At 39.8% G+C, this 26061-nt stretch overlaps 1 protein-coding gene across 4 annotated transcripts; it reads left to right on the top strand.

Moving 5' to 3' along the window:
- Positions 1-26013, top strand: CIITA (class II major histocompatibility complex transactivator). 4 transcript variants are annotated; one of them, XM_068147134.1, is made up of 21 exons: positions 1-75; positions 5555-5698; positions 6031-6159; positions 6571-6630; positions 8706-8789; positions 9353-9412; positions 10209-10358; positions 11526-11660; positions 12217-12270; positions 14235-14300; positions 14719-16420; positions 16537-16710; positions 17537-17608; positions 18636-18716; positions 20127-20219; positions 20550-20633; positions 21342-21425; positions 21923-22006; positions 22645-22737; positions 23790-23811; positions 23980-26013. In XM_068147134.1, the coding sequence occupies exons 2-19, from the start codon at positions 5572-5574 to the stop codon at positions 22715-22717; spliced, it is 3312 nt and encodes a 1103-aa protein (XP_068003235.1). In that variant the 5' UTR covers positions 1-75; positions 5555-5571; the 3' UTR covers positions 22718-22737; positions 23790-23811; positions 23980-26013. The 4 variants fall into 4 exon arrangements, with proteins under 4 accessions (XP_068003235.1, XP_068003234.1, XP_068003236.1 ...); XM_068147133.1 differs by having other exon boundaries at positions 23790-26013; XM_068147135.1 differs by lacking the exons at positions 1-75; positions 5555-5698; positions 6571-6630; positions 8706-8789 and adding an exon at positions 6482-6497 and having other exon boundaries at positions 6113-6159; positions 23790-26013.
- The last annotated feature ends 48 nt before the right edge of the window (positions 26014-26061 follow it).

The raw sequence follows: 26061 nt of genomic DNA, 5'->3' as shown, positions 1-26061 counted from the left end.
GCAGTGATAGCAACTCTCCTCATATTCTGGTACTGAATCCAGAGTGGAAGAACAGGAACTGTCAGGTTTCCTAAGGTGAGTCTTTCCTCAACTCTTGAATGCATTGTTTTTGTCATGGTAAATTCGTCTTACCTTACCTTCTGTACATATTGGTAACTACAATGTTTCGGTACCTGGACGTGTATTGCTTGAAATATTAGTAGGCTGACATCTGAATGCAAATGAAATTTTGGAGGATCTTTAGTTATTTTGTTTGTGGCTAGCCCTGTTCCTTGCACAAAGGGTCACTGTGGCTTTTTTCAGACTTTGTTGAGAACACACTTGGTTTTTGGTATAAATTTTGCTCCTGTAGAAAGTGAAACTGAGGATCACTGAAACAAACTGGCTTATTCACAGATCTGGCAAGACAGCCTAGAACTTTACTTTCCCGTTTAGAAGGGCTGAGATTCTGTCTGGAAGAATGTCTGTTTGTGCAAATGTACTTTTTCTGCCAAAGAGACTTACAGGCAAGGTGTATGCTGTGCTGCTCTATTTCATCTTGCTGGGATGGGAGAGCTGGGCACAGCTGTGGCACACGAGGTGATACTGGATCTGAAAAGGCAAATTCTGCTCACACATCACAACTCTGACACCTGCAGGACAGTGCATTATTAAACTGCCTGAACTTGGCTGTCTCCAGCCCAAGGCTAGTAACATTTCTCCTGTTGTATTGGTCATTATACAACTATCTTCATTGAAAGGCAGAAGCTCCTTTTACCTGATGTTTATACATCTAACTTCTTCAAACTCATCTCTAAGAGAGATGAAGGAGAATGTGTCAGGTTTTCCCAGCATTATCTCCGTTCTTCCTTTTTAGACTAGAAAGCCCTTGGAAAGTAACTCACCACTCCCTTGACAAGATAAAGACTGTTGGTAAAAGTAGTGCCTTTTGTTAAACTGAACAATGCAACAGGAAAAGTTCAACCAGCTTTCAGATGCAGAAACCTCTCAGGAATCTGAAACAGAAATTACAACCTTCAAAGCCAAATATAAATAGGGCATGATTACTTGCAGTTTACAAATAATCAGGCCACCCTTGAGAGGAAAATCTGGTAGAGGTGAAGCAGAGAAATTGTTAATGATATATTTGGAGAGTGGAAAGGAAGACAGGTGAGCGCAGCATGGAGGGGACTTCATCCCTCCTTACTGCTGGCTTGCCCACCTCCCAGAGAACATTGCCTTGAAACACTGCCTGTGACAAAAGCCAGGAAACACATCCCTGCCTTCTGGTGTGTGTATTGTGCATAATAACCTAATATTTGTGGGGCATAGAAGGAGAGAGAACTTTCTAAAGTTGTTTTAAAAGGCTTTCAAATTGTGGCTGCTGATATTGAAGTTTTAGGTCAAAGTACCAGCATTTCACTGGACTCTCTTACTTAGAGTTTGACATAACCTGGGTTTAGGCAGCTTGGTCACTCAAATTCATGTGCAGCACTTAATGAGGTGTTGCAAGAAAATAATATTTCTTCAACGATCTTTGTGTTTATTTTATCAGCCTCCTTTTTTTTTTCATACCAGTGCCACTCATATTTTTCTGTAGTCTAAGACTACAGCTGTAATGTTATGTCATCCTCTGGTTATGAAATAGGTGATGTGCATGGCACTACTACCCTATTCTATGAATTATCCTCTGCTTCCTAAATTGGTACACAAATTAAATTGTGAGGGGGGTTTCCTCTGTTCCTGAAATGACTTTACATATTTTCATTTTCTTAACTTCCATACTCACATGGGAGATTATTTTATTACCTGTCAGTACAAATGTCAGCAGTTTTGGGAAGGAAAATCCCTAACAAATCTCCTCACATGCATCCACCTGATTTTTTGGAGTAAATGCTACATTACTGTCGGTATAATCCTTCTCCCTTCTCTTAGATACCATTTGTTACTAGCAGACCCCATTGCCTGGAATCTTTAACATGCTGATCCTTTGAAATACAAGACATATTAAAACAAATTGCTGGGGCTAAACAATAAATCACAACCACAACCCTCATCATTAAAAATCTAAAATGCCCCATCTAACTCATAAGGCTTGTATGTGATTTAAGTAGACCACCTACTCCTTCATTAACTGGTACAATGATGTTAACTACATCTTTTACTACCTTTCCAGCATTTTTGATTCATATGCTATCACTTGGATTCTAAAAGAACACCAGAAAAACCACTGAGAGTCTTACCATATTGTGAACCATATTGCTGTAGTGTATATGCAGAATACAGCAATAAAACAAAAGCATCCTGAGTAGAAACCTTGCGGTAGCAGGTATACACTGGAGCACTGCAGAGGTAATAGGAGAGGAACACAGGGATGCAGCTGGATGGGATAGGCTGCTGGAGAAAGGAGGTATTAAAGATTAAAGAAAAATACTTGTCTTAACCAGTGTCCATATAACAAGTATTTGAATTTTCTGAATGGCATGGAAGTACATTTGGAAGAACATACTGTCTTAACCCCTATCCAGCACATGCACTTTGTGCATGGAGGCTTAACATACAGGAATAACAAGCATGCCTGGAAACACCAGGCCTTTTTCTTTCAGGGTTGTGCGGGGTTTGTGTTCCTCCTGCTTGGAGCTGACTCTGGTGTTCGCAGCCCTAACACAGAAATTATTATGGCATGTTTTAGTCCTCTCATGTGAAATGTCAGCATTGCATGAGACCCCAAAGGGAATGTATTATCAATAAACTATGTTAAAATCATTTATGGAGCAACAGAGAAAGTGTTGAGCAGTATAGAGTTTATTCATCTGTGGTCTCTGACAAGGGACAGTTGGGAAGCTGTGAGAAAAAAGGGGAAGCCCTAGGAAAGGAATTGCTGTTGTAAACAAGCTTGGTAGTGTTTGGTTTCATTTTCTATGCTTCAGCTGCAACACACAGTAAAAGACTTACTGTCTCCAAGGTGTAATTCACCTTGCCTCTGGCTCTTTTGGTGCAGAAATTTTCATCTTTCAAAATCCCCCTTCCAGCATCCTTGGACAGAGTGCTGCCTATAGAGGCACCATGATTTTAATGCAGCAATGCACAGGCACTATTGAGAACTTGTTGGTTCAGCTACAGAAAGAAATCACAGCACCCCTAATCCAGTGTAGCCAATAGAAAGACAGCTAAATGTAGCTTTTTGTCAAAACCAAAGCAAAAAGGGGGTAAGGTGATGACCACTCAGACTGATGAAACAAAACCGACAAGTAATCAAGTTTTTAATTCTTGAAAGAGTGGCAATCTTCATTCCTTCCAAGGCAGAATGCTAAGTTTGTCTCACTGCTGTGCTCCTGGGTTATAGCACCTTCTATGTTCTTATTTTCAGCTCTCTAGCTGGACTTAGCATCAGCAAGACTTTCTCTTGGTTGCTTCCCAACTTCCTGACCATTGTAGCTGAAAACATTTTGCATTACCTGTGTATTTATCCACAGGGAGATGCTATTGAAAGGAAGGTTTAAAATCACAAAAGTTCTTGAAACTATGCCTTAATTAAAGGTTGTTATTATTCTCATGAACATTAGGTAGGCCTTTTTAATCTCTTTCTGTAGTGCTTGTCCTTTTCTTTGTCTGCTGTCGTCAAGCAGTTTACCAATCACTGAACATGGAGAGATGCATTTGTCTGTCTTCTATTCACTTTCTGGCTTATGTCCAATTATTTGTCTGTCTCAACCTCCTAAACTATTCACTCAGAGGTAATGTTTCAATATGTTAGTCACAAAATCAAGCTGGCATTCTGAAAGGCCCAACTTTGTTTAGATTTTACATTAATTCAAGAAAGAACAGGACAAAGAAAAATGTTGCAACCAAGTGAAAATGTAATCTGGTGTGTTTATAACCTCATCCTTGGTTCTCATGCAGGTTTGTCAACTTCTGCTTTCCATTTATAGCATGGCAGGCAATAACATCAATTTTTTTGTAATCTTGGTAATGTAATGAGGCCACACAACATGAAAAAGGAGAATTGCCTGAGGGTAGGTTATTTCTGCTTGTGGGACCTCTATGTGCCCACCTGTAGATTCTGATGTCTTCTGCAGCAGAACACAAAGAGGTCCATTTTCAAGATGACCTGAGGGCCAGCCCCTCAGAGGGGTAAGAAGAATTTGTATTAGTTTATAGCAAAGCAGCACCCGGTGGTATGTGACTAGGGCTACTCTGCCTTCTTTCATCAGAGCTGCAGGATTAGCTCTATTTCTTTTTTTTCATGTTGCAGGTGGATTTCATGGTGTAGCATGTTGCTCCACATTTGCCCACCTTATGAAAGCAGACCTGCAGCCAGGGACACCAGTGACATTCTGCTAAAGCCAGAATATTTCAGAGCTGTATCATAGCTATCCTTCACTGCAAAATAAGGTGCCTGATGCCAAGTGGAAACTTTGTGGTCACAGTCTGTGGACACTTAATTTCACAGGACATGATCTGGAAATTTTGGTGGTTGTTCATTTCATGCTGCCATCTCAATATTATGATGGAATAAATTACTTGGATCACTAGCCCAGGTGACATTCATATCAGTGATCTATAAACACTGAGAGTCAATATTTGATTTTGAAACAGTTTGATAAAGATGATGAATAGCCAACAAGTAATGTTATTCAGCTACCTGTGAAATATCCAGGAGGGATGTTTGAGCTTATTCTAGTGCCTGCTGCAGTAACTGGAAGGAAATAGAAGGGATTTAAAATGAGGTGGAGGAAGAGATAAACTTTATCAACAAATGTAGCTGCAGCAGCAGTTCAAGCAGTTGTTACAGAAACATGGGTGATTGGAGCAGGTAGCACCTTAGATTGGCCAGATTATTCTGGATACTGTATAGCATTCTGCATGTAAGGCTATGGCAATTCCCAGCTCATGAGTGGGTACACACTTGAGTTCTGAAGGGAAAAGAAAATTAGTTTAAAATAATTGTGACAGATTCCAAAATGTTAGGGAGTGCCCTGTTACCAGAAACTAATTTCTGAGGTGACCAATGCTATTCCGTACATGAGCTACTGTATGGTTTGGGAAAGAATCATTAACTAAGTGTTCTACCTTTCACTGTTCCCTCTGCTACTGAGGGTATGTTGCCTTGTGTCATCTCTAGAGCTTAGGAATTGGGTGCAGCAGCTGCTTCCCCCAAGAAGAAACTGTCCTGACATTAAAGAATGGGATTCTCCTTTCACCCTCTTCATTGCAGACTTCTCATTTCCCTGATACCTGCTGGATCTGTGCTTTGCATGACTTATATCCTGATAAAGACATAGGAGTTGTGACATTCAATACTTGGCACATTTGGTCCAGGTGGTCACACTGCAATATCCCACTCACCTGGCTGGAGGAATAAATAGCTAAGTCTCATTGCAAGCTGTATCTGGATCTATAAGTTTAAGTAAGTCAGGGTTATAACTCCGTGCAAGACTTGGCAAGCTACACTAGCTCCATAGCCTAGGACTTCAATGTCTTGTTAGCAGAAAGCCACAGTGCAGAACTTACAGTTTTGTTTGACAAAACCTGTGGTTTTGCCATATCTGACTGTTTTGCAGTTTGATTTCAGACAGCAAGAGACAAATCATGAATTCACCGTCTGTGTCCGAAAGTGGCTATCTTGATTTGCTGCACAGTGATATTGATCCATTGCATCTGTATACTCTCCTTGATCCTAAGTCATCTGGAAATGAAGAAGGTGACTTCTCTGCAGGTTAGTAAAAACACTGTATCCTGAAGAGTAATCACAGTGGTACAGATGGGTCCAGGCCATGAGTGTAGGCCTCAGTATCATAGATTCTGGAACAGATTTCTTTAGTAGGAGAGATGAAGTCTCAGAGTTTTGCAAAAGAAAAGCATTGATTTCTGAGTGTCTATAAATTACTGAGAGTTCTGTTTGAGCCCTACTTAGTCAACACAAAATGAAAAGCTAAAGCCTTGTGCTGAAGTAATAAATCTGCCTTTTCTGCATGTCCTACTGTTTGTGGTTTTTACTCCTTGGTTATGGCATTCATTGAGCCAGTGTCTACTTCTTTTAAATTCTAGACCCTGAAGCTGATGCCTGCAACTGCGATCAGTTCAATAATATGGATTTCCTGTGTACAATGGAAAATGGTGAAAATGGGGATGAATTATATCTCTGTTCCAACACTGTAGAAGCTTATGCTAGAATAGGTATAAAACCACTTTTTGGTTTTCAAATCTTTATTTTCCAATGACTTGCTATAACTATTTCTTACTAATCCGGTTTTCAGCCTAAAGCAGTGACATACACTCAAATGGCCTCATGCATGGTGGATCTAGCAAGGGCACCTAAACCTGTGCATTGTGGGGAAACAGATGAACAGTAGCTTGTGGTTGTTGGGTGGAAATCTCTCTATTAATGGCTCCTTCTGCTTAGTGCTTCCTGTCTCCACTTCTCCTTTCTCATGTTCTTTGTTTCCTGAACAACAATCTACAAGAAAAATGTAACTCTTCAATTTCTCTTCATCCACAGAATTCTGTTTATGAAGGTAAGCTTACAAGGGTTGTACTGCAGAATTTACTGTGTCATTACTGTGTTCCTGTTCTTTCCTTTCTTGATAGCTGAATTAGCAGAATATGTGCTCAAAGATCAGCAGGAGAAGCAGGTGGAAGATGCTTTTGGTAAGATTTATGTGACTAAGATTAATTTTCTCCATGACAGTGTTCTGGCTAACATCTGTGCTGTACTTCATCCCCACAGTTGGAACCCCAGTAGGGTTTCTATACATCTAATATCCTCTTCTTCCCCCTGGGAGTTATGCACCAGGATTTTCTTGGCAAACTTTGAGATTTTCTGTATTTTTGTAGGCCTTTCTCAAAGATGGCAGTTTTATCTCTGACCAAGTTGCTGATCATGTCACCATGGCCATAGTGTATGTATAGCTTCACTGTCTAGTGCAGTATATGCCCACAATTAGCATCTGACTGATTCTGAGCGCAACACAGATAATATACATAAGTTCAAAGAACCTGACTCACCCAGGGGACTCGGCATACAGTTCATGCTCACATATTTCTGCCCAGAATGCACAGAGCTGCCTGAGGAAGTATATTATATTTTACCTCTCTCCCTGAATGGTATAATATACCTGTAGTAAATGATTCTTTCATTCAGTGCATGACCAGAGATAATTGCTTGGCTTCTGGTACAAAGTAATTCTTTTAGAGGTGGCACAAATGCAGCTGTTCATATTTCAGTACATGAATACATTAATGTGTGGTTGTTCTGAAATCTGGGGAATCATAAAGCCTCACAGAATATCTATATATACTGTTTTATGTTTAAGTGAAGTAAGTTGGAATAACTTACCAAAGATCAGTTCTTCCCCAGGACAATTTTGACTAGATGAAGCTCACATGACTTTTCAAATGTTTTTTTCTACTCCCTGCTGTGTTTAGAATTAGGGGGGGGGTTGCACCTAAAGGCAAAATTTATGTTGACTATAGAGGAAGCAAGGTACAGTATTAGTATTTAAGTATTTGCCAGTAGAAGAATGGTATGGATAGCTCCACAGTTCCTGCAACACAAAACACAACAACTGTCTGAACCCTTTACTCTGTCTCTTAAAGGACCTAATCCTGTTTGTACATAAAATAACTTTACTTGTACTAAGATCACACTGTGATACAGCCATGAGGTTTTATCCATGGCTCATCATTAGAGCATTGAGATGTATTTATGTTTTATTAACCCCTGAATTTATTGCAGTAGAGGAATATTTTGCAGTGCTAAAACTAACACAGGGTGGCAAAATCTGCATTCTGAGCACTGTGTGCTTTCTAAATCATTATCAATCTGGGTATGTGAAACACTACAGGCTTGGGGAGAGTGGCTGGAAAGCTGCCCAGTAGAGAAAGACCTGGGGGTGTTGATAAACATCTGGCTGAACATGAGCCAGCAGTGTACTCAAGGAGCCAAGAAGGCCAACAGCATCCTAGCCTGTATCAGGAATAGTGTAGCCAGCAGAAGTACGGACGTAATCATGCCCCTCTATTCAGCGCCGGTGAGGCTGCACCTTAAATACTGTGTTCAGTTTTGGAGCATGTCCAAAGAAGGGCAAGAAAGCTTGCAAAAGGTCTAGAGAACAAGTCTTATGAGAAGCAGCTGAGGGAGCTGCAACTGTTGAGTCTGCAGAAGAAAAGGCTGAGGGGGAACCTCATTGCTCTCTAAAACTACCTGAAAGGAGGTTGGAATGCGGTAGGTGTTGCTCTCTTCTCCATGGTATCAGGTGATCAAATGAGAGGAAATGGCCTGAGATTGTGCCAAGGCAGGTTTAGATTGAGTGTTAGGAAAAATTTCTTTACTAAAAGAGTGGAACAGGCTGCCCTGGGGGATGGTGGAGTCACCAGCCCTGGAAGTGTTCAAAAACCATGTAGACATAGTACATTGGGATGTGGCTTAATGGCCATGGTATTGTTAGGTCAGCAGTTGGACTTGGCCATGGCAGGGGGGTTGGAACTAGATGATCCTTGTGGTCTCTTCCAACCCTGACTGATACTATGATACTATGACTTGATGATGTTAGAGGTCTTTTCCAACTGGAACAATTCTGACTCTGACTATCACCTGATTTGGGTTATATATTTTATTTGGAGCATCTTTGCTGCCTGTTGGTGTGTTTCTCTTGTTTTTACCTCTTTCTGTAATCTTCCTAGGGGAGCAAAGGTTGACATTTGGCAATATTTCATGTTTTTAGCAGGAAATCTTATTTTGGATGAAATGACTGCTGAAAACACTGAGAAATTTACTGACATAAAGATGCAAAAATGTCACAAACGAAGTAAGTGAAAAACAGTGAGAGTCTGAAAGGCCATAGTTTGATTTCTAAGTTTGCATAGTTGTACTTTGGTTTTAACACAGGCTCAGTGCATCTCTCATGCAGCTCCTCACTAATACAACTACATATGCTTCCTCTGACTTGGCTCCTCCTGTGTGGGAGCACATTTTTTACAGTTTGCAGAATCTGTTGTCCTGTAGCATGACATTAAACATGTTATATTTCTTCCCTTTTTTAAACATCTATGTAACAGTGTTAGCTTTGTTTTCAGTGTAACTATAGCTTAGCAAGCATTAACTGAATTATTCCATCTTTAACAGCAAGAACAGCAAAAATCTTTAATTACTGGCACAAGACTCTGCAGCCTAACTGAAAATTCACAGTCAGAGTAAAATAATATGAGGATCTTCACATTCATACTTCATACAATGGACCCATACAGTTCTGCAATAGCTGAATTGAAATTGATAACACCCCATTCTAAGTAAAGTTAAAATAAGGTACCACAGTGGAAAGTTAAAATTACCAAATGACCCATTTTTGTCTCTCATTATCCTTTCTTTCAGCCTTCTTAGCCTCTGCAGAGAGTTGCTCTGGTGCTTCAGAACCCAAATACAAGAAAATTGGTAAGTTATTGGCTGAACAGGAGAATATTATTGAACATATATTGTCTCAGGCTCCAAAGTCTCATCCTCTCTTAAGCACTGTAATTCTACCTTCTAGAGAAAGTTTGCTCTCCTAGATTTGTACAGCATCATTATGTATTTTCATGTTTGCACTTCCATCAGATTCACTGTAGAATCCCATTCTTACACACCTTTGACTAATTCATGATGTAACAAATTCATGTCATCTCAGGAGCAGTTATTAAATTATGTGTCTTAGGACTGTTCCTTTGGGAAACCCTCTTAACACAGGCTAGTGATCCTTACAAACACTGTATTGTCCAAGTAAGGAGTCAGGGTCCTCAGTTTATTGTACTTGGGCCTATCTAATCACGGAACTGTCAGGGTTGGAACAGACCTCAAAGATCATCCCAGTTACTCTTGTGCAATATTAAGGTAACATGCTTGGGAAACTTAGTACAGTCAACGTAGGATCTTCTTGTGCCCTGTCAGTCGTCTATACATAAGATTGTTTGCATCTAAACACATCTGAAGAACACATAAAGAAGATAGGCCAGGAAAGATGAAGAAAAAGAGAAAAAGAGGCTTACTACAGAAGTTCATAAATACATTTTAGATTTTGAGACCTGGGTAAATTTCAGAAAGCTATTGTGATTGTTCTTGCTTTTGAAAAATCAAAACACAACTAATCAGAATCAAGTGGTTTATGATATCTCTTGAGACCTCTTCTTTGACCTCCTTAACTTCTTGCAATGAAATAACTTTTTCCTTTCATTTTACTTTCTTTTTTTCCAAGTGGACATCCCTGCAGTGCCTACAGGAAATGGCAGTTTCTTAGCTATGCCTCTCAACAGCCATGCAGCTAGCTCCACCTCACTGACTAGCCAGCACATGTCCTTTCTTGTTCCTGCTACCAATGCATTGGAAAGAAGTTTTGTATTTCCTGGTATGTATGGTACAGCCTCAGGTGTGCACCTGTACACAGAGTGATTTATACAAAGGGGAAATTCCCTTATAAATCTGATCAGTGACCATGAACAAAGGTGGGAAGAACAAGTGTGGCAGCTCTTTCAGTCAAGGGTGGCACTCACTAAAAGAAGGGAAAATATTCAAGGGAAATTAAACTTGCATTTCCCCTATTGAAACAGAATGAGTCTTTCATTTAATTGCTGGAGTGCAGGTTAATAATAAGAGAACAGAGTTATTTACTATATGATAATCAAAATAGTTACTTATTTGTGTTAAGAGTAGGAAGTCACAACATTTTCATTAATAAACTTTGGGTTAGTTCCAACTTCTTTTACTTCCAGAGGTTTGTAAAGGACTGCAGGATAATTCTTTTTGGAATAGAAGAGCAAAAGCCAGGTTGGAATTCTGTTCACAAAAGCTGAGTACTAATCCAAGTGATGGGCTGTGTAGTTTCCTTGACTTGATCATGTTGGGTCGCAGAAGATTCTTATGGTACACTAGCAAGACACAATACAACACCTTTCACTGTTAAATCTATGCTGGAAATGAATCAAGAAACAATAGGTAAGTTAGAAGTTCTGAAGCATCTGATGTTAGGTGAAACAGCACAAATTAGCAGAAGAAAATCTGTCACACCTACAGAAACTCAGATTTATGGCTGATTAAATTGCAAGCTATGCATCATCAAAAATATTTCCCAGCATGGACTCAGAGGGAGGATGCTTGCTAGGTGCTTGTACATCTGTGTGATGTATAGTTTAGGGGGAAATATGTAGTGCAAAGGATGGCAAAATTAATTCAGACACATAATATCCACACATTTTGTTTTCTGGATCTCTGTTCCTTAATTCACAGATTTTGCCTTAAGCCTTGTGTTAGTATAATTTCTCTTTAGGCTATAGGAAGCCAATAGTCAATAAAATCTGGGTAATTCCTTCTGTTTCACATTCATTGTACCTTTTAAGAGCTTTTGCTTAATGGATTCTGTGGACCTCATGTGATCCTACCAATTCTGGTTCATAAACTCTCCACTGGGGAAGCTGCCAGAAAGGATAAGCAGCTTTTAGAAATTTTCTTTCTTAGAAACCTTTTGAAACAGGAGGCTTTTAAAAATAGAAGAGTAATTATTCTGCTCTCATTTCAGGATCTTCAGCGCCTTTGATTCCAGAGTGTCTACTTGTTGGCATGAGCCAAGAGAATCCAGGCTTTGCAGATCCTCCTCAGCAGATAGTGAACTTTGTTCTTGGAAATGGCATATCTGATGTTATAATATATCCAGGTAAAAGCAATAATCTTTTACACACATAAATAGACAGAAAGTACTGTAAAATCAAAGCTGTCCACAAAGTAGTAATTTCCCTCATTTCAGTCACTGATGGCTATGATATGCTGAAAAATGTCAGAGAATCATAATATCATAGAATCAATAAGGTTGGAAAAGACCTCAACAATCATCAAGTCCAACCTGTCACCCAACACCTCATGACTACTAGACCATGGCACCAAGTGCCATATCCAATCCCTTTTTGAACACCTCCACAGGTGGTGACTCCACCACCTCCCTGGACAGCACATTCCAATAGCAAACAACTCTTTGTGTAAAGAACTTTCTCCTCACCTCGAGCCTAAACTTCCCCTGGTGCAGCTTGAGACTGTGTCCCCTTGTTCTGGTGCTGGTTGCCTGGGAGAAGAGACCAAACCCTACCTGGCTACAACCTCCCTTCAGGTAGTCGTAGAGAGCAATAAGGTCTCCCCTGAGCCTCCTCCTCTCCAGGTTAAATAATCCCGTCTCCCTTAGCCTCTCCTCATAGGGCTTGTCATTTCTTTCTTGCTAGTGCTGACTTCCAAGGAAACACTGATATCCCCGGGTTTCCCAGTTAGTGTATGTGGTAAGTAAAAAATTTATTTTGTAGATATACAGTACTTTGGATTGGGAGAGGGAGCATACTTCTCCCCTCCAGGCATTACTCATATTGACTTTACTGAGGAAAACAAAAAAAAATAATGGTATTTCCTTCTTTACATTGATCACTGGCTGCTTTGTCTAGCCCAAAATATAGAGCAGGTAAGATGCTGTAGAGCTGCAGGCTTACCTGTATATTTGCAGCCAAATGCAAATGCCTTTGCTCTTTTATTCTGGAAGAAGCCCAAATAAAATAATACTAAATTAGCCTGCTTGAGCACCATGAGAAGTGGAAGTTGTGCTAGTACTGGCATGGCCTGAGGATCTTAAATCTCCAATGCTGGAAGCCAGACTGCAGTTGGCTCACATGAAAGGCACCCAAACCAAAATGATGACAACTTATTTAAATAAACAGTACAGAAACCTATTATACAGAATGGCTGGTAAAGGAATCAGAGCTTTGGTTCCCACCTGTGACAGCAAACTTTCCTGAGACACTTTTCTTTCAGCACTCAGAGAGGTTTTGGAAAAGGGATTTTGAGTGCAGCGGGTGTTTCAGTAATTTCAGCCGCCTTGCAGTTTGGTACCGGTGGTTTGTTGCCCTCTGCTGGCTAACACCACCCGAAACAGCAACATCTTAGAGTGGGGATTAATAATAGGCAAATATCCCTGTGCTTGGGGAAGTATTTTGTAACTGATATCAATAATTCCAACTGATTTACAGCAGTACAACATGTCTGAGTATGTCACAAGCCTCAGAATTCCAAATGCAGCAGAAAAATAGCACATATATGACCAAGCCACTCTCTTTTTGCCTTTAAAAGCATTATTATCACCTGATTGATTTGACCAGTGCAGCTTTTCTTGGGTTTCCATCTGGTTGTTTCTAGGTAATAAAATAGTTAGCAAACCAAAACCAGACCTTTGCCTGAAAATAGGCATGTCTCCTGTTTATTTAACATCTTCAGTTGATTTTTCTTCTGCAAGGAGAACTAAATATTAAAGGTGTTCTGGAAAAACCAACTTGTTTGTTAGAAGTCTTGTGGGGGATTCCCTGCTAGAAGCAGCTCTGGACTAACCACTCCATTTGTAGCTGGCATGCAGAGTAGGAATTGATTGCCAGATCTCTGAAACCTGAAGATTTGTATTTTTTAAAACCACATTCTACATCAAGATACACCAAATCTTATGGCAATACTTGTACAAATCTTGGGAGATTTACCTGGTTTGTTTTTTCCACTTCTACACTGAGACTTGATGAGATTGGGGTTGTTTCAGACTGCCAATTTAAATTCTGTCCTGTGCCTGTAAAGCTTTTCCTAATCAAAATTTTGTCAAATCTAGTTGTCATCAGCAGTCTACAGAAATGGGCTTTCTCTGAAAAAGTCCCAATTTCTTTGTATATGGCAGACACTGCTCATCTGACCAAGGGCAGAAGTCTGCAGTAGTTTGAAAACAGACAAAATGAAAGAAAATTGGACAGTGGCAGTAGTTTTTCAGGGAGAGCAAAGGGTAAATTCTGATACCAGTAAGCACTTCTCTGTGACTTTCATCCTTAATGCTTGGGTACAAGGTGTAGAATAACAAAAGGGAGCTATTAATTTCGATGACATAAAGTGCAATATGTGAATGTGAATTTATGCAAACCAGTGACATTTGAGAAGAACAGTGGACGCCACCTTATTATGATAGGTCCTCTGCTTCATACAGCAGTCATCTTGCCTGGTGTCATACTGCCTGCAACAGTGCATGTCAGCTGAATTCTACTTGTGTGAGGACATTTTTCCTTGTCTTTGTAAAATCAAAAATAATGACTCTTTTCTCTGGATGACACAAAATACATGTTGCAATGAACTCAAAAATGTCCATTAGACTTGTTGTTAAAATTAGTGAATCTGAATCAGTGATTGTCTAGATGTTTTCCTCAGGTATATTGTTTTATTTCTCCAGGTTTAGAAATGTTCAAAGAAGTCCAAGTTCCTGTAATTTCTCCTGAAGTACCTTTCAAAAGACCAAGTGAGTTTAGATATCTTAAACTTAAAACTTCCAGTATCTTTTGGCTATTTTTTCTGTTTATTCCCATATAGAAAAGCTACTTGTAGGAATTGTCATTCAAAATTTGTGAACTGCTCCAAGTGTCTGAGCACAATTCCTGGTTTTAAGATTTTAGTTGTAGGTGCAGTACCTACTTAGGGCACTGTACTTAGCTGTTTTAATCACGGGCATAGATCCTTCCACAGTCTTCAATTCATAGGTCTGAAAGTGGCTGTTGTGCCTGCACTCTACTTGTGGTAGCATGGGATAAGTCCAGACCTACATGCATTATGGGAACTGATGTGTTTTGACCATATTACAATTAGGTACTTAAATCATCATGAGGCAGTGTTGCAATTTGTGGAGTAGTTTCTTCAGTGTGTGCTTTTCATTTCCCTAGAGCCAGTGGAAGCTTTCTGTGCATCACTTAAGGATTACTTCCGAGATGTGTGCAAATCTGTGGCCATGGAGCGTGAAGTAACTCTTGATCACCTGTTTATTGATGGAACACTTGTTCAAAGCCAAGCTGAAACCAAGATTGGGAAGAATAGTGTAAAAGCAATGGAAAAGGAGATGGTAACTTGCAGTTTGCAAGGGAATGAAAGGGCAGTCCTTAAAAGAAGCCAACTATTTCAAATCCCAGGAGGTAAAGACTTAGACACTAAAGTAATTGTGGTGCTGGGAAAAGCAGGAATGGGCAAAAGCATTCTTGTTCAGAAGATCTGCCAGGACTGGTCCAATGGAGAGTTTTCTCAATTTAAATTTGTGTTTTGGTTTGACTGCAAGCAAATAAGCTTGCCTGAGAAGCGATACAGCCTGAAGGATCTGTTGCTTGAGTTTTTTGTAAAACCTCAAGAGGGAAGCAAAGAGATCTTTGAGTATATACTGGAAAATCCTGCTGAAGTCCTTCTGATTTTTGATGGCTTTGAAGAGTTGCATGATCATGACACTTTTTCTCGTTGCTCAGCCAGCCAGCCTGAAGAAGACTTCTGCAGTATAAAGGAGCTGCTTTCAGGACTCATACAAAAAAAGATACTCCGTGGTTGTACTTTATTACTTACATCAAGACCAAAAGACAAAGTCTACCAGTATGTGTCCAAAGTGGATAAGACTATTGAAATTGTGGGATTTTCCCCTCAGCAGAGAGAATTGTTCATAACCAAATATTTCCAAGGCTTGCCCTACAGCAGTAATGCACTGAAATTAATCAAAGATTCTGAGTATTTGTTCAGTCATTGTCACTGCCCTGTTATGTGTAGATTTGTTTGTTTTCTCTGTGAGACAGTACTTGAAATGGGAGACAAAAGCCTTCCTTCAACACTTACTACAATCTTCCTGAAGTTTGTTCAGCAAAAGATCATACCTAGGCAAACAGATGTTACAGCTACACAGAATCAAGAGAGTTTCACTGCATTAGCCCGTTTAGCCTGGTATCTGGGAGAAAAGCACCAAAGTGTCATCAAAAGTGATCTTCCTTCTAAGAAAGTTAAAGAGTTTGCTCTGAAATATGGATTTTTCCTGCCATTTACTTTCCCAAAACATTCCAGTAGTGAAGAAGAGGAATTTGGGAGCACATTCTCTGATTTTGTCATTCAAAATTTCTTGGTTGCACTTCACCTTATGTTAGCAGAAGACATTAAAGATAGAAGTCTAACAAAGTACCTTTCCTTTCCATCCAAGAAAAAACCTCTTAACTGGTTAGATCTAGTGCCTCGATTTTTGGCTGGGTTGTTGTTCCTCCAGGATGACCCCTACTTCTGCTCCTTTTCAAAGAAGGATGAAAAACATTCAACCAAGAAGCAGAAAACACTCTTGAAATATATTAGAAGGCTGCAGATAAACAGGCTCTGTCCAGAGAGGTTACTTGAGCTTTTACACTGTGTTTATGAAACACAAAGCAATCATCTTTTGCAACGTGTGGCCTTAAGGATCAAGCCAGAGCTTTCTTTTCTGGGTGTAGTTCTTAGCCCACCTGATGTCCATGTGCTGCACTCTATTTTAAAAAGCTCAAGAAAAGAGTTTTCCTTGGATTTGCGAAACAGCAGCATTGACATGCAAGGGCTAAAAGACTTGGTTGGCCTGAAGAATGTGACATCATTCAGGTTGGTCATTCTTTGTAGATAGTAGTATCATTCATAGGACTGTATGTAGCTGACACTTAACATGCAACAACAGCAGTCATATCTCTTGATTTTGTGCATCTTTTGTCACTTCACAGGGCCTCCCTCAGTGATACAGTCAGACTCTGGAACTCTTTAAAGCAGGCAAAAGACTATGAAATGCTGAGAGCATCAACAGAGAAATTTGTTCTTGATCCCTTTAAGGCAAAGACAATGAAGGACATCAGTGACCTTTCAGAACTTGTGGAGATACAGGAGACAATGATCAACTGGTAGACTCATTTATGATCAAAAGTCCTCTTAATAGAATGGAGTCCTCTGCCTGTCCAAAGGAGAATTAACTAAGGCAGTAAAGCTCTTGTATTGTCTCAGGATGTTCTCTGACCTTGACATGTGGTGGTTGTCACAGAAGGGAGGAGCAATGACAGCACCATGCAGAATATTTATCAAAACTGCCAATAAAAGAGGCCACCAGATTTTTTTCTTTCTCATCAGATTTCTTTTCAGTCTCTGACTATGCTAGCTTGCAGTTGCTTTCAGTTACAGAACCTAGGATAATTGATTTTTTCCCTCCCTGTAGCACCTGGGCCATAAAGAAGGTTTCATTTTACATCTGTCACAAATGACCTGAGTCAGTCCTTTAGCTCAGGAGGCAAAAGCTTGTGTTATGTGAACTATAAAGCCAGGTTTTCATGCTTGTGCATGATATGGCTAGGGGCCTGGTTGCAATTAAAGGCATGCATATATATTTTGATTGCTTTTTTTAAATAAAAATGGTAATTTCCATTTCCACATGGGCAGAGAATTTTGATTAAAATATAAATAAGTTTCATGTTTGACAGAAAAAAAAAATATTTGGAATAATGTCTTTCAAGTTTTAGTGGAAATAGAGCAAAGAACTGCACTATGAAAGGCAATTACCAGATTGAAATGAATGAAGAAAGGTCAGAGCAGAAGTCATTCTGGTTTTTCCTGGTTCCTTTGTTAATGCAGCAGTGGTTTGTTTCCTGCACACATTTATTGAGAAAATTCTATTTAAAGAACTGTTTTCATTGCTAAAATATTCATCATACTCTGGTTTTACTGTGCTTTATTTAGTGTGCAAGATGCATCTGGTTGCAGCAGCTATGAAATTCCTGCTATCAAAAACCTCAGGAAACTAGAGTTTGCGTAAGTGATGGAGCTCTCTGCTGATTGATGCATGATTGCATTTATCACAGTATCACAGTATCACTTAGGTTGGAAAGGACCTCGAGGATCATTGAGTCCAACCTATCAACACAGACCCCATGACTAGACCATGGCACCAAGTGCCACGTCCAATCTCCCCTTGAACGCCTCCAGGGTCGACGACTCAACCGCCTCCCTGGGCAACCCGTTCCAATGACGAATGACTCGCTCGGTGAAGAACTTCCTCCTCACCTCGAGTCTAAACCTCCCCTGGCACAGCATGAGACTGTGTCCCCTTGTTCTGGTGCTGGTTGCCTGGGAGAAGAGACCAACCCCTTCCCAGCTACAACCACCTTTCAGGTAGTTGTAGAGGGCAATGAGGTCACAGCTGAGCCTCCTCTTCTCCAGGCTAAACAATCCCAGCTCCCTCAGCCTCTCCTCATAGGGCTTGTGTTCAAGGCCTCTCCCCAGCCTTGTTGCCCTTCTCTGGACACGTTCAAGTGTTTCGATGTCCTTCTTAAACTGAGGGGCCCAGAAAAGACTGAGAAAAGATGGATATTGGCTACATCCATTGAACTGATGTATAGCTAGGTTTTGGTAAAGCATTAAGTAAACCCTATTTATTGCTAATTTGCTTTTCTCAACTAAATTTATTAAGTTATGGCCAAAACTCCAAAAGCAGTTCTGGCTCCTGCAGTGACAAAGGCCAACATGGTTCAATTTTGTTTGATTTTACTCCAATTTAACTCCTTATTACCAGATGTAGATTCTGTGCCACAGGCTATAAAATATTTTGATTGTGATCCAGCTCTCTAGGGAATATTTTTTTTCCCCACAAACTCTAAAGAGCTTCCAAGGCTGCTTCAAATATCCTGCCATAGCATGTGGATTAGTTTGGGCAGTGCAATAGAGAACTCTCATCAGGTTCTTCATTTTTTTCCTGTTCTTCATACCCAGTCCAATTTTGCTGTTTCTGAGCATGTGAAAAAAAAAAACATGATGTATGTCTATATTTGTTTTTTTCCAGGCTGGGTCCAGTGTGTGGCCTTCAAGGATTCCTAAAACTTGTGGAAATTCTTGCAGCATTTCCATCACTTCAGCACTTAGAGTGAGTAATGCTGAAGATTAACTTTGTTAATGACGTTCCTCAGCAGACCTTGATGATGTGGAAAGCTTATTTACCCAAGAAACATTTTATTTGGCAGCAAACTGCTTGCTTTGCTGAACAAACTGAACAATAAAAACAGTCAGAGAATGTAACAGCAGACTAAAAGCTATCACACTTCATCCTCCCTGAAAACACTTGCTAGTGTTTTTATTCTATACCCCTTCAGTCACTTCTCACATGTTCCTCAGCAGTTAAAAGCTTGTGGGAAAGGTTTAGAGCCCAACTAGGTGCTCCCACTTCTTGCCAGAGCACTGACCAACACTGCCTACGGATTACTTCATTCAAGCTCCATAGCATGCCTGAGCCTCAGGCTCCTTTGTGGTAAGGTTTCTGAGTAACTCACAGTTGTGTCTGGCCCAGGAGAGAATGGACTCTCTCCTGAACCAGAAGCAGTGTTAAGTTTAGGGGCTAACACCAGTATTTGTACCAGTGCTGTGCACCTTCTGGTGCCAATAAACATCTTGAACTTCTGGTAGAACTTACAAGAGATTGAGCTTTGTGGATTTGATTAATATCAAAGACATAAAAAGATCCATGCTTAGCCAATATCTGGTTTTGTTCTGTCCACCTATTTTCACAGTCCTCCCTTCCTTTATGAGAAGCAGTATTAGAAACAGAGTTTTAAGAACTCCACTTACTACTAATTCTCTTGTATCCATGACAAACTAGCCGGCTCTGAATTTTAAGCTTCTTTACACTAGAAACTATCGTAGCAACAATAGCCAATATTGTGCCATCACCCTGTGGGAAGATTACTGGGTGTTAGAGGGACTTTGGCCTCACTGGCTCAGCCCATTGGCCATTTGTATGTATAGTATCTGGCCTTTATGATTATACCTGAGGAAAACAATAGAGCTCTAAAATTTGAAGGAGACCAATATATCTCAGCATTATCTGTCAGACTAGAAAGAGATCCAGTACCTAAAATTGTGACTATCTAAACCCCTTTCCATCTAGATACCTGAATGAGGAAAAAATCTTTTTCTAATACTCCCTCTCTGGAGAAGGAGCCATTTAGGCAGGGATTTACAGCATCTGTTGGGATTTTGTCAGTTCTGCACAGGAAATCTCATTTCAGCCTAGCTGGAACACAGCTATTTCATAACCATTTAAATAATCTTGCATATCAAAGAAAATGGGTCAAGCCATTTGACTAGTAGGAGAAAAATAATTCTTAGGCTGTGAGTTCAGGAAGCAGAAATCTGCTTATTAGAGAAGCTGTAATGTGTGATGCTTCTTGCTGATTTAGGCTATAGCAGAGAAGGAACTTCTCAAGACAGATATAGTCCTTAAGGTGAATAAACCACAAACATTTAAAGGAAAGCTAATTCTGTCCTTGTTGTCACCCAGCCTTGATGCTCTGAGTGAAAATGGCATAGGAGACGAGGGAGCAAAGAGTCTATCAGAAGTCTTTCCAACCCTGACATCACTGGAAACATTAAAGTAAGTGCAAGGTTAACAGTTCTTGGAAATTTTGAGAAGAAATAGATTTAACCTAGAGCCTTCAGGGACTGTGTGTTAACAATCATGGGCACAACCAACCCATGGGCAAGGAGGATTAGTGAGTCTATGGACATACTGTACATTCATGAGAAATGGGTTAATTTATGGAAATGCCTTGTTTCCCATGACAGCCATAATTTGTCTTTCTCCCTGCATTTGGTCAAAACAGACTGTCCAAATTACATAAAAATAGACATTGAAAATGAATTTTCCCCACACTGTAATAAATGGGAATAAATTTGCTCAACTTACAAAGCAATCTCACTGTAGCTTATCACAGAATAAGATAACAGATGTGGGAGCGGAGAAACTAGCTACAGCTCTTCCTTCCTTGTCTTCATTAAAGACACTAAGGTAAGTAGTTGTATCTTCTTCAATTTCTTTATACAGCACATTTTGCTGTCCTGTCAGAAATTACATGGGCTATGCACACTGTGTAGCAGCCAAGTTTTGTACTTCATTCTTGCATAAAGCTTTTAGAGAACAGAGAAGAGAAATGTATGACCCAGTGTAGACATATAAAAGGATATCTCAGGAATAGAACGAGCACTGGAATGATTTTCAAATCCAATCCATAAGACCCACTTCTGAATAATACCCTGCACAAATGGGCATTCAGGGGCATGATCTACTGCAAGCTTAATGTGAAGCTTGCTAAGCACAGTGCTAAGCCCTAAGCCAGGAACAAGGTGGTGTGTGTTTGCTGGTGTGGAACCAGTGGTCCATCCTACTTCATTAAAACATCTGAATGAAGTGTCTCAGGAGGAAATATAAGAAACCATGCTATGAAATTCAGGAATAATTTGCTCACCTGGAAAAGTTCTCATTAGTCATTAAGAATCTAGACCGATTTTTGCTGTAGCTATGCTAGCTGAAGAAGAGATGTGACTGTTTGTCTCACTTGATACAGAAAATACAAAACTGAGTTTTAATCATTAACAGCATAAGGATAAATTGGAAGTTAAGATGTACTAACCATATCTGTAATTCCTTAATCTAATACATAATCTGTTTACATTATCCATTAATTCATTGTGACTCTACTTGTTTGGGTTTCTGCAGCTTATACAATAATAGCATTTGTGATTTTGGAGCAGAAAATCTTGCGAAAGTTCTCCCTGAGATGGCATCTCTAAGAGTGTTAGAGTGAGTATGAAATCTTCTGAGATGGCCCAGGAAAATGTACTTGCTTGAATACTGAACCTTTAAATCTTCTCTGCTCAGGGTGGAGGAGACAGGAATTGAGGGATGCAGACAATTTCGGGGAAATTTCACAGGGAAAATGTGCTTATGCAGAGTCCAGATAGTCAGTGGTCAGAAAGGATTATGGTTCACCATAAAAAAATGAAAAATTAGGCTTAAGATGGGAGTATGGGGTTGTGGGGAGTTGGAGAAGGACCTCAAGTACAGAGAATAAGGACTCCCTCAGATGAACTAACTTAAGTTCCTGTTTTACCTTTTGAATGTTTTGCTACAGATTTTTTAACCAAGGACCTCTTTGTTTTGTTGTTGTTGTTTCTCTTTTTCTCTTTTCCCCCAACTGCAAATAAGCTTGAATAGTATTTTTGTATTTTGAATTAAATGCCTGATTACACCACTACATAATGGGATCTGGACTAACAAGGTTGTTTTTTTCCCCTCAGTGTTCAGTATAACAAAATAACTGGTGTTGGAGCTCAGCAGCTGACTGACAGCCTACGAAAATGTCCCCATATAAAGAACTTGGTGTAAGTCTCTTGATGATGCTGTCTGCTCTATCCTTATTCTGTAAACTGGGTTAGAATTCATGCTAAAGCTGTGTTCTGTATTTGTCAGCTTTATAAGAGGCACAAAAAAAGACATCACCAAAATTCAAAAGCAGTCACAGCAATGTTAAAAATGTTGTCTCTAGTTTCAGTGGTGTTGATCCCCAATTGTCCCAGCAGCTTGTTCTGCAGTAAGCAGAGTTTTATTGAGCCTCCCTTCTATCCTCCCAGAGTACCTGACCTGCTCTGTGCTGCAGGACTTGTATTTGACAGACAAACAATGAGCAGCCAACACTAGAGGTTAAATAGACTGAAGCTGCCAGGACACATTGAGGGGAAGGGAGTTTGATAGAAAGCTAAAGAACAGTTAGGAAGACAGGACTGTAATGTGTACTATAAGCAGTCAGCCAGGTTATGGAGGAGTGAACTGCTTTCCTGTAAATGAAATGCATTTTCATTTGTTCCAGAGCTTACATACTTTTCTAAAATTGTATTCAAAAGGGAAAGGAACTTAAACAAACAAACAAACAAAACCACCAAACATACCAAACACACCAAAAAAACATTGAAGCAAATTATGATTCTGAAAATCTCTTTCCTTTCTGAATTTGCCCTTATAGGATGTGGAATCCCACCATTCCCTATGGCATGCTTGAACACCTTCAGCAGATGGATTCTAGGATCAGTGTGTAGATTCAGATGATCTCATAAAGGTAACATAAACTCTGGCTCCCTGAGACAAGATTTGTCTTTGTGACAGCTGTTGATTCTGGTCTTGCAGACAGCAGGCCATGAGCATCACCAATACAAAGAGATGCTGCCCTAGAGCAGCACAGATCATTGTCACAAAAGGACCTCTTTTCCCTGCTGCCTTGCTTCCCCCACCTTCCTGGCACCAGCACTACCAGACTGCAAGAGCAGCATCAAGAACAAACTTCTAGGACTCCTGCTTCAGCCCAGTTCAGTGACTGGCAGCTGACCTGCTTCCCTTCTCTTTTCCGTTGCAGAAAACTAAATAGCTCTGTATAATTCTCCTGTTTAATAGATGAGTTCTTACTCCTTAGAGTAACCACTGAATGCATACTGGGCTATACATATGCACTAATCAGGCTACAGATTGTGGAAGACTTGGGTGCTGTACCAGCTTCACAGACTAGATTATACAGCAGCAGTGAAAAATAGTAGTGATCCTCAGTAGCACACAGTACAATTTACTCTTTGTCTAGTTCAATGACCATACCTGCTTGGGAAAGACAGGGATATGAACACTGCCAGGAAACCTTACAAAAGCAAAGCTATGTCTTAACATCCTGTGTCTAATTCAAGGTGAGAATGTGACAAGAGTACCTGAATGTGTAGATCAGCTTCCAAATGACTGTGGTTTTCCCTGGGACACAGGTCAATGTCAGACAGTGGTAGACAGCTCCACTCTATAAAAGTCAGTGATCCTTGGACGCTGCTCAGATCTTACACCAAGATGCCATTTAATGTGGCTCTGCATAAACTTACAGCTCCCTTCACTACTGTCTGCAGCTCGTGCCTTTGGTAACAGTTACCACATTAGTATTGCATGAGTATGTGAAGAAACATTCTTCAACCTTAGCACTGAGGATTAGTAGCAGGAAAGTCTGGATCTTGTCTCTCACACTTGAAACATCCAGTATCTACCAGTTTTCAAAGTACATCAAATGTATGGTTTGGCAGATATTAATGGTGATGAAGCTGATGGGCATACATCTAATACTCTCTTTTCATCATTCCACAGGCAACATAAAGAAGAGGGGAAGGTATCCTATGTGTTTTCCTATTTTCTTTATGCTTTATGAATTGGTTGTTCATTTTCATGAGTGGCAAAATGAAAAAAGGGGGAAAAAATAAAAGAAAAAGAAGTTATATTTAAGCTTCTGAGTGGTGCTCAAAGTGGATGAATGATGGGATTGCAATTTTTTTTAAAGGCCATTTAAAATGCTATTCAGAGACCCAGCTGTGTTTCTAATGAAGTTGAAGTGATGAAGAGTTAAGCAACATCAAGTTTCTAAGGTGGAAAGAGCAACTGGATATTGTGATCACTGCTGAAGTTGACCAGGAATCATCAGGATATTGACAGTGTAAGATTCCATCATCAATTCATCAAAGAGTAGACTGCAAGCTCCTGGACCCGCAACAACTCTAGTACTGCCAGATCAAATCTAATTGTTTCATGGTGCCAATGATAACTATGATCAAATTCAGTTTGATGATTTTGGACTTCCAGGGCTCAAAGTTATAGATGCCACCTGTCTGGACTGATTTGAAGCATTAGGGCCAGAAGCATAAATAAGAATGATCAATCACACAAAACAGCTATCGTAAGATCATCCACAAGGATAGTGGCTCTTTCCTTGATGCTAATCACCACATCACTTAATGGAGAGAAAAGCATTTTCTACCACTCTGTTGTTACGGAATCTTGCAAAAAGATTATGAGGGGAAAAAAAAGAAAAGAAAAGGCAGTAAAGAGAAGAAGGGAATTAAAGCTAGAAAAGCACTAGGGATTTTTCTGACACCACAGAAATCCAAATGCGAACAAATAGCTTCAGTTTATTGCACAATAATCCTCAAAGTGTCAATCTTCAAACTCTTCACACTGTTACTCTGTTTCAAATGAGAACTTTAAATTCATGTATCTGGACTGGGATTTAGTTTCATACTTGCAGGTAGCAGCACAAAGGTACAAGTATCACTTTTATACTCGACAATGAAATCACTACTGTGTCTTCTGTGTCTTTTATAGTTATGAATGCCTGGGCAATGACAGACAGTAACATATTTCAAAGTATTACCATGTGTCTTTGCTGCTGGTCTCAGTTATATGTGGGCCAAATACCAGTCCTGCTGACTGCCATTGCAAACCCCTTGTCTCTTTTCTTATCTTTTATTTCAGCTCTGTGAACATGCAGAGTAGAGAGACAATTGTCAGGACTAGCACTCTGGCTTCCTGTCCAGAGACAGTCTGGAGACAAAAAAAAAGCCAAAAATAAAATAAAACCAAATCTCCATTTAAAAAAAAAAAAAAAAGGAAAAAGGAAAAACCTAGGAATATTTGATATGCCAGAAATTGGGAAAGGAGGTCTTTATACTTCATGAACAGTTCAAGTTTAGTTCAACAACCTCCTTCAAGTCTCTTCTGCTAGGAAGCACTGACAATACTGACCCAAGGATATATGCAAACTGGAATCTCTTAACTAACCTCTCAAAAATTGTTACTGATTTTAAAAAACACCCCAGTTCAAACCCACAATCTTCATGTTCTTTCCAGCAAATCATACTTCTCTGCTAAAGTTTCAGTGCCTGCAGAATCTTGATAGCAGAGATGAAGGATGGACAAATTAAAGAAGGAAGAAAAGGAGGTTTGATTTGTTGTTTCTGTTAATCAAAGGAGAGCAGGAAGCCAGACATACTGCAGGAAGGAAACAGTGCAAGAGTTCAAGGTGGAAAAGTTCTATGGAAAATATAACTAGAAAATGGCTTTTTTTCTTAACTATTCCCATAGTTCTTTCTTCTAGCTAAATTCTAGTCAGAGTCATGGGAAATATCTCATTTACACTCCCGTCTTTCTGCTGTTCGAATGGGAGGTAGTTTGAGCCCAACCTTGTGTGACGTTCACATCAGCCCACGGCACTGCAGCTATGCAGATCTATGGTGAGCCCTTGTCTTAGCTTCCCTTAACTAAGCTTTGGATGACAAACACCCCTCTAGAGATATATTTTGAAGCTGTGCTTCATTGTGACACAATCTGAGAATGTGCTAAATATTACACAGACAGCTGAATGTTACGGGACCCTGTCTGGAGTGATAAAATCATGTTGGGTATACTGCTGTTCTTCTAAGAGTTAGTGGGATATGTGTGTTTAAAATGTACAGATTGTAAATTGTTACATGGTGCTTTGCTTGTCTTTATACATTTTTTTTTAAAGTATTAATAAAAGTGAGTATTCCCTTTTACAGTAGTTTGTAGAACTTGTTGAAAATTATATTGAGTTTTCTCTTGGAAATGC

This window comes from Melanerpes formicivorus, unplaced genomic scaffold, assembly GCF_026170545.1.
Source record: "Melanerpes formicivorus ecotype bairdi unplaced genomic scaffold, bMelFor1.0.p_v2 SCAF_14, whole genome shotgun sequence".
Taxonomy (NCBI): domain Eukaryota; kingdom Metazoa; phylum Chordata; class Aves; order Piciformes; family Picidae; genus Melanerpes; species Melanerpes formicivorus.
This window is presented reverse-complemented; position numbering and strand designations above follow the sequence as displayed.

Bases quoted from the DNA above. Each gene is read 5' to 3' on its own strand.
- CIITA (XM_068147134.1), top strand. From the start codon at position 5,572: ATGAATTCACCGTCTGTGTCCGAAAGTGGCTATCTTGATTTGCTGCAC. The intron at 14,301-14,718 runs GTGAGTTTAGAT...TCATTTCCCTAG, and splicing joins AGTACCTTTCAAAAGACCAA to AGCCAGTGGAAGCTTTCTGT. The intron at 16,711-17,536 runs GTAGACTCATTT...TGCTTTATTTAG, and splicing joins CAGGAGACAATGATCAACTG to TGTGCAAGATGCATCTGGTT.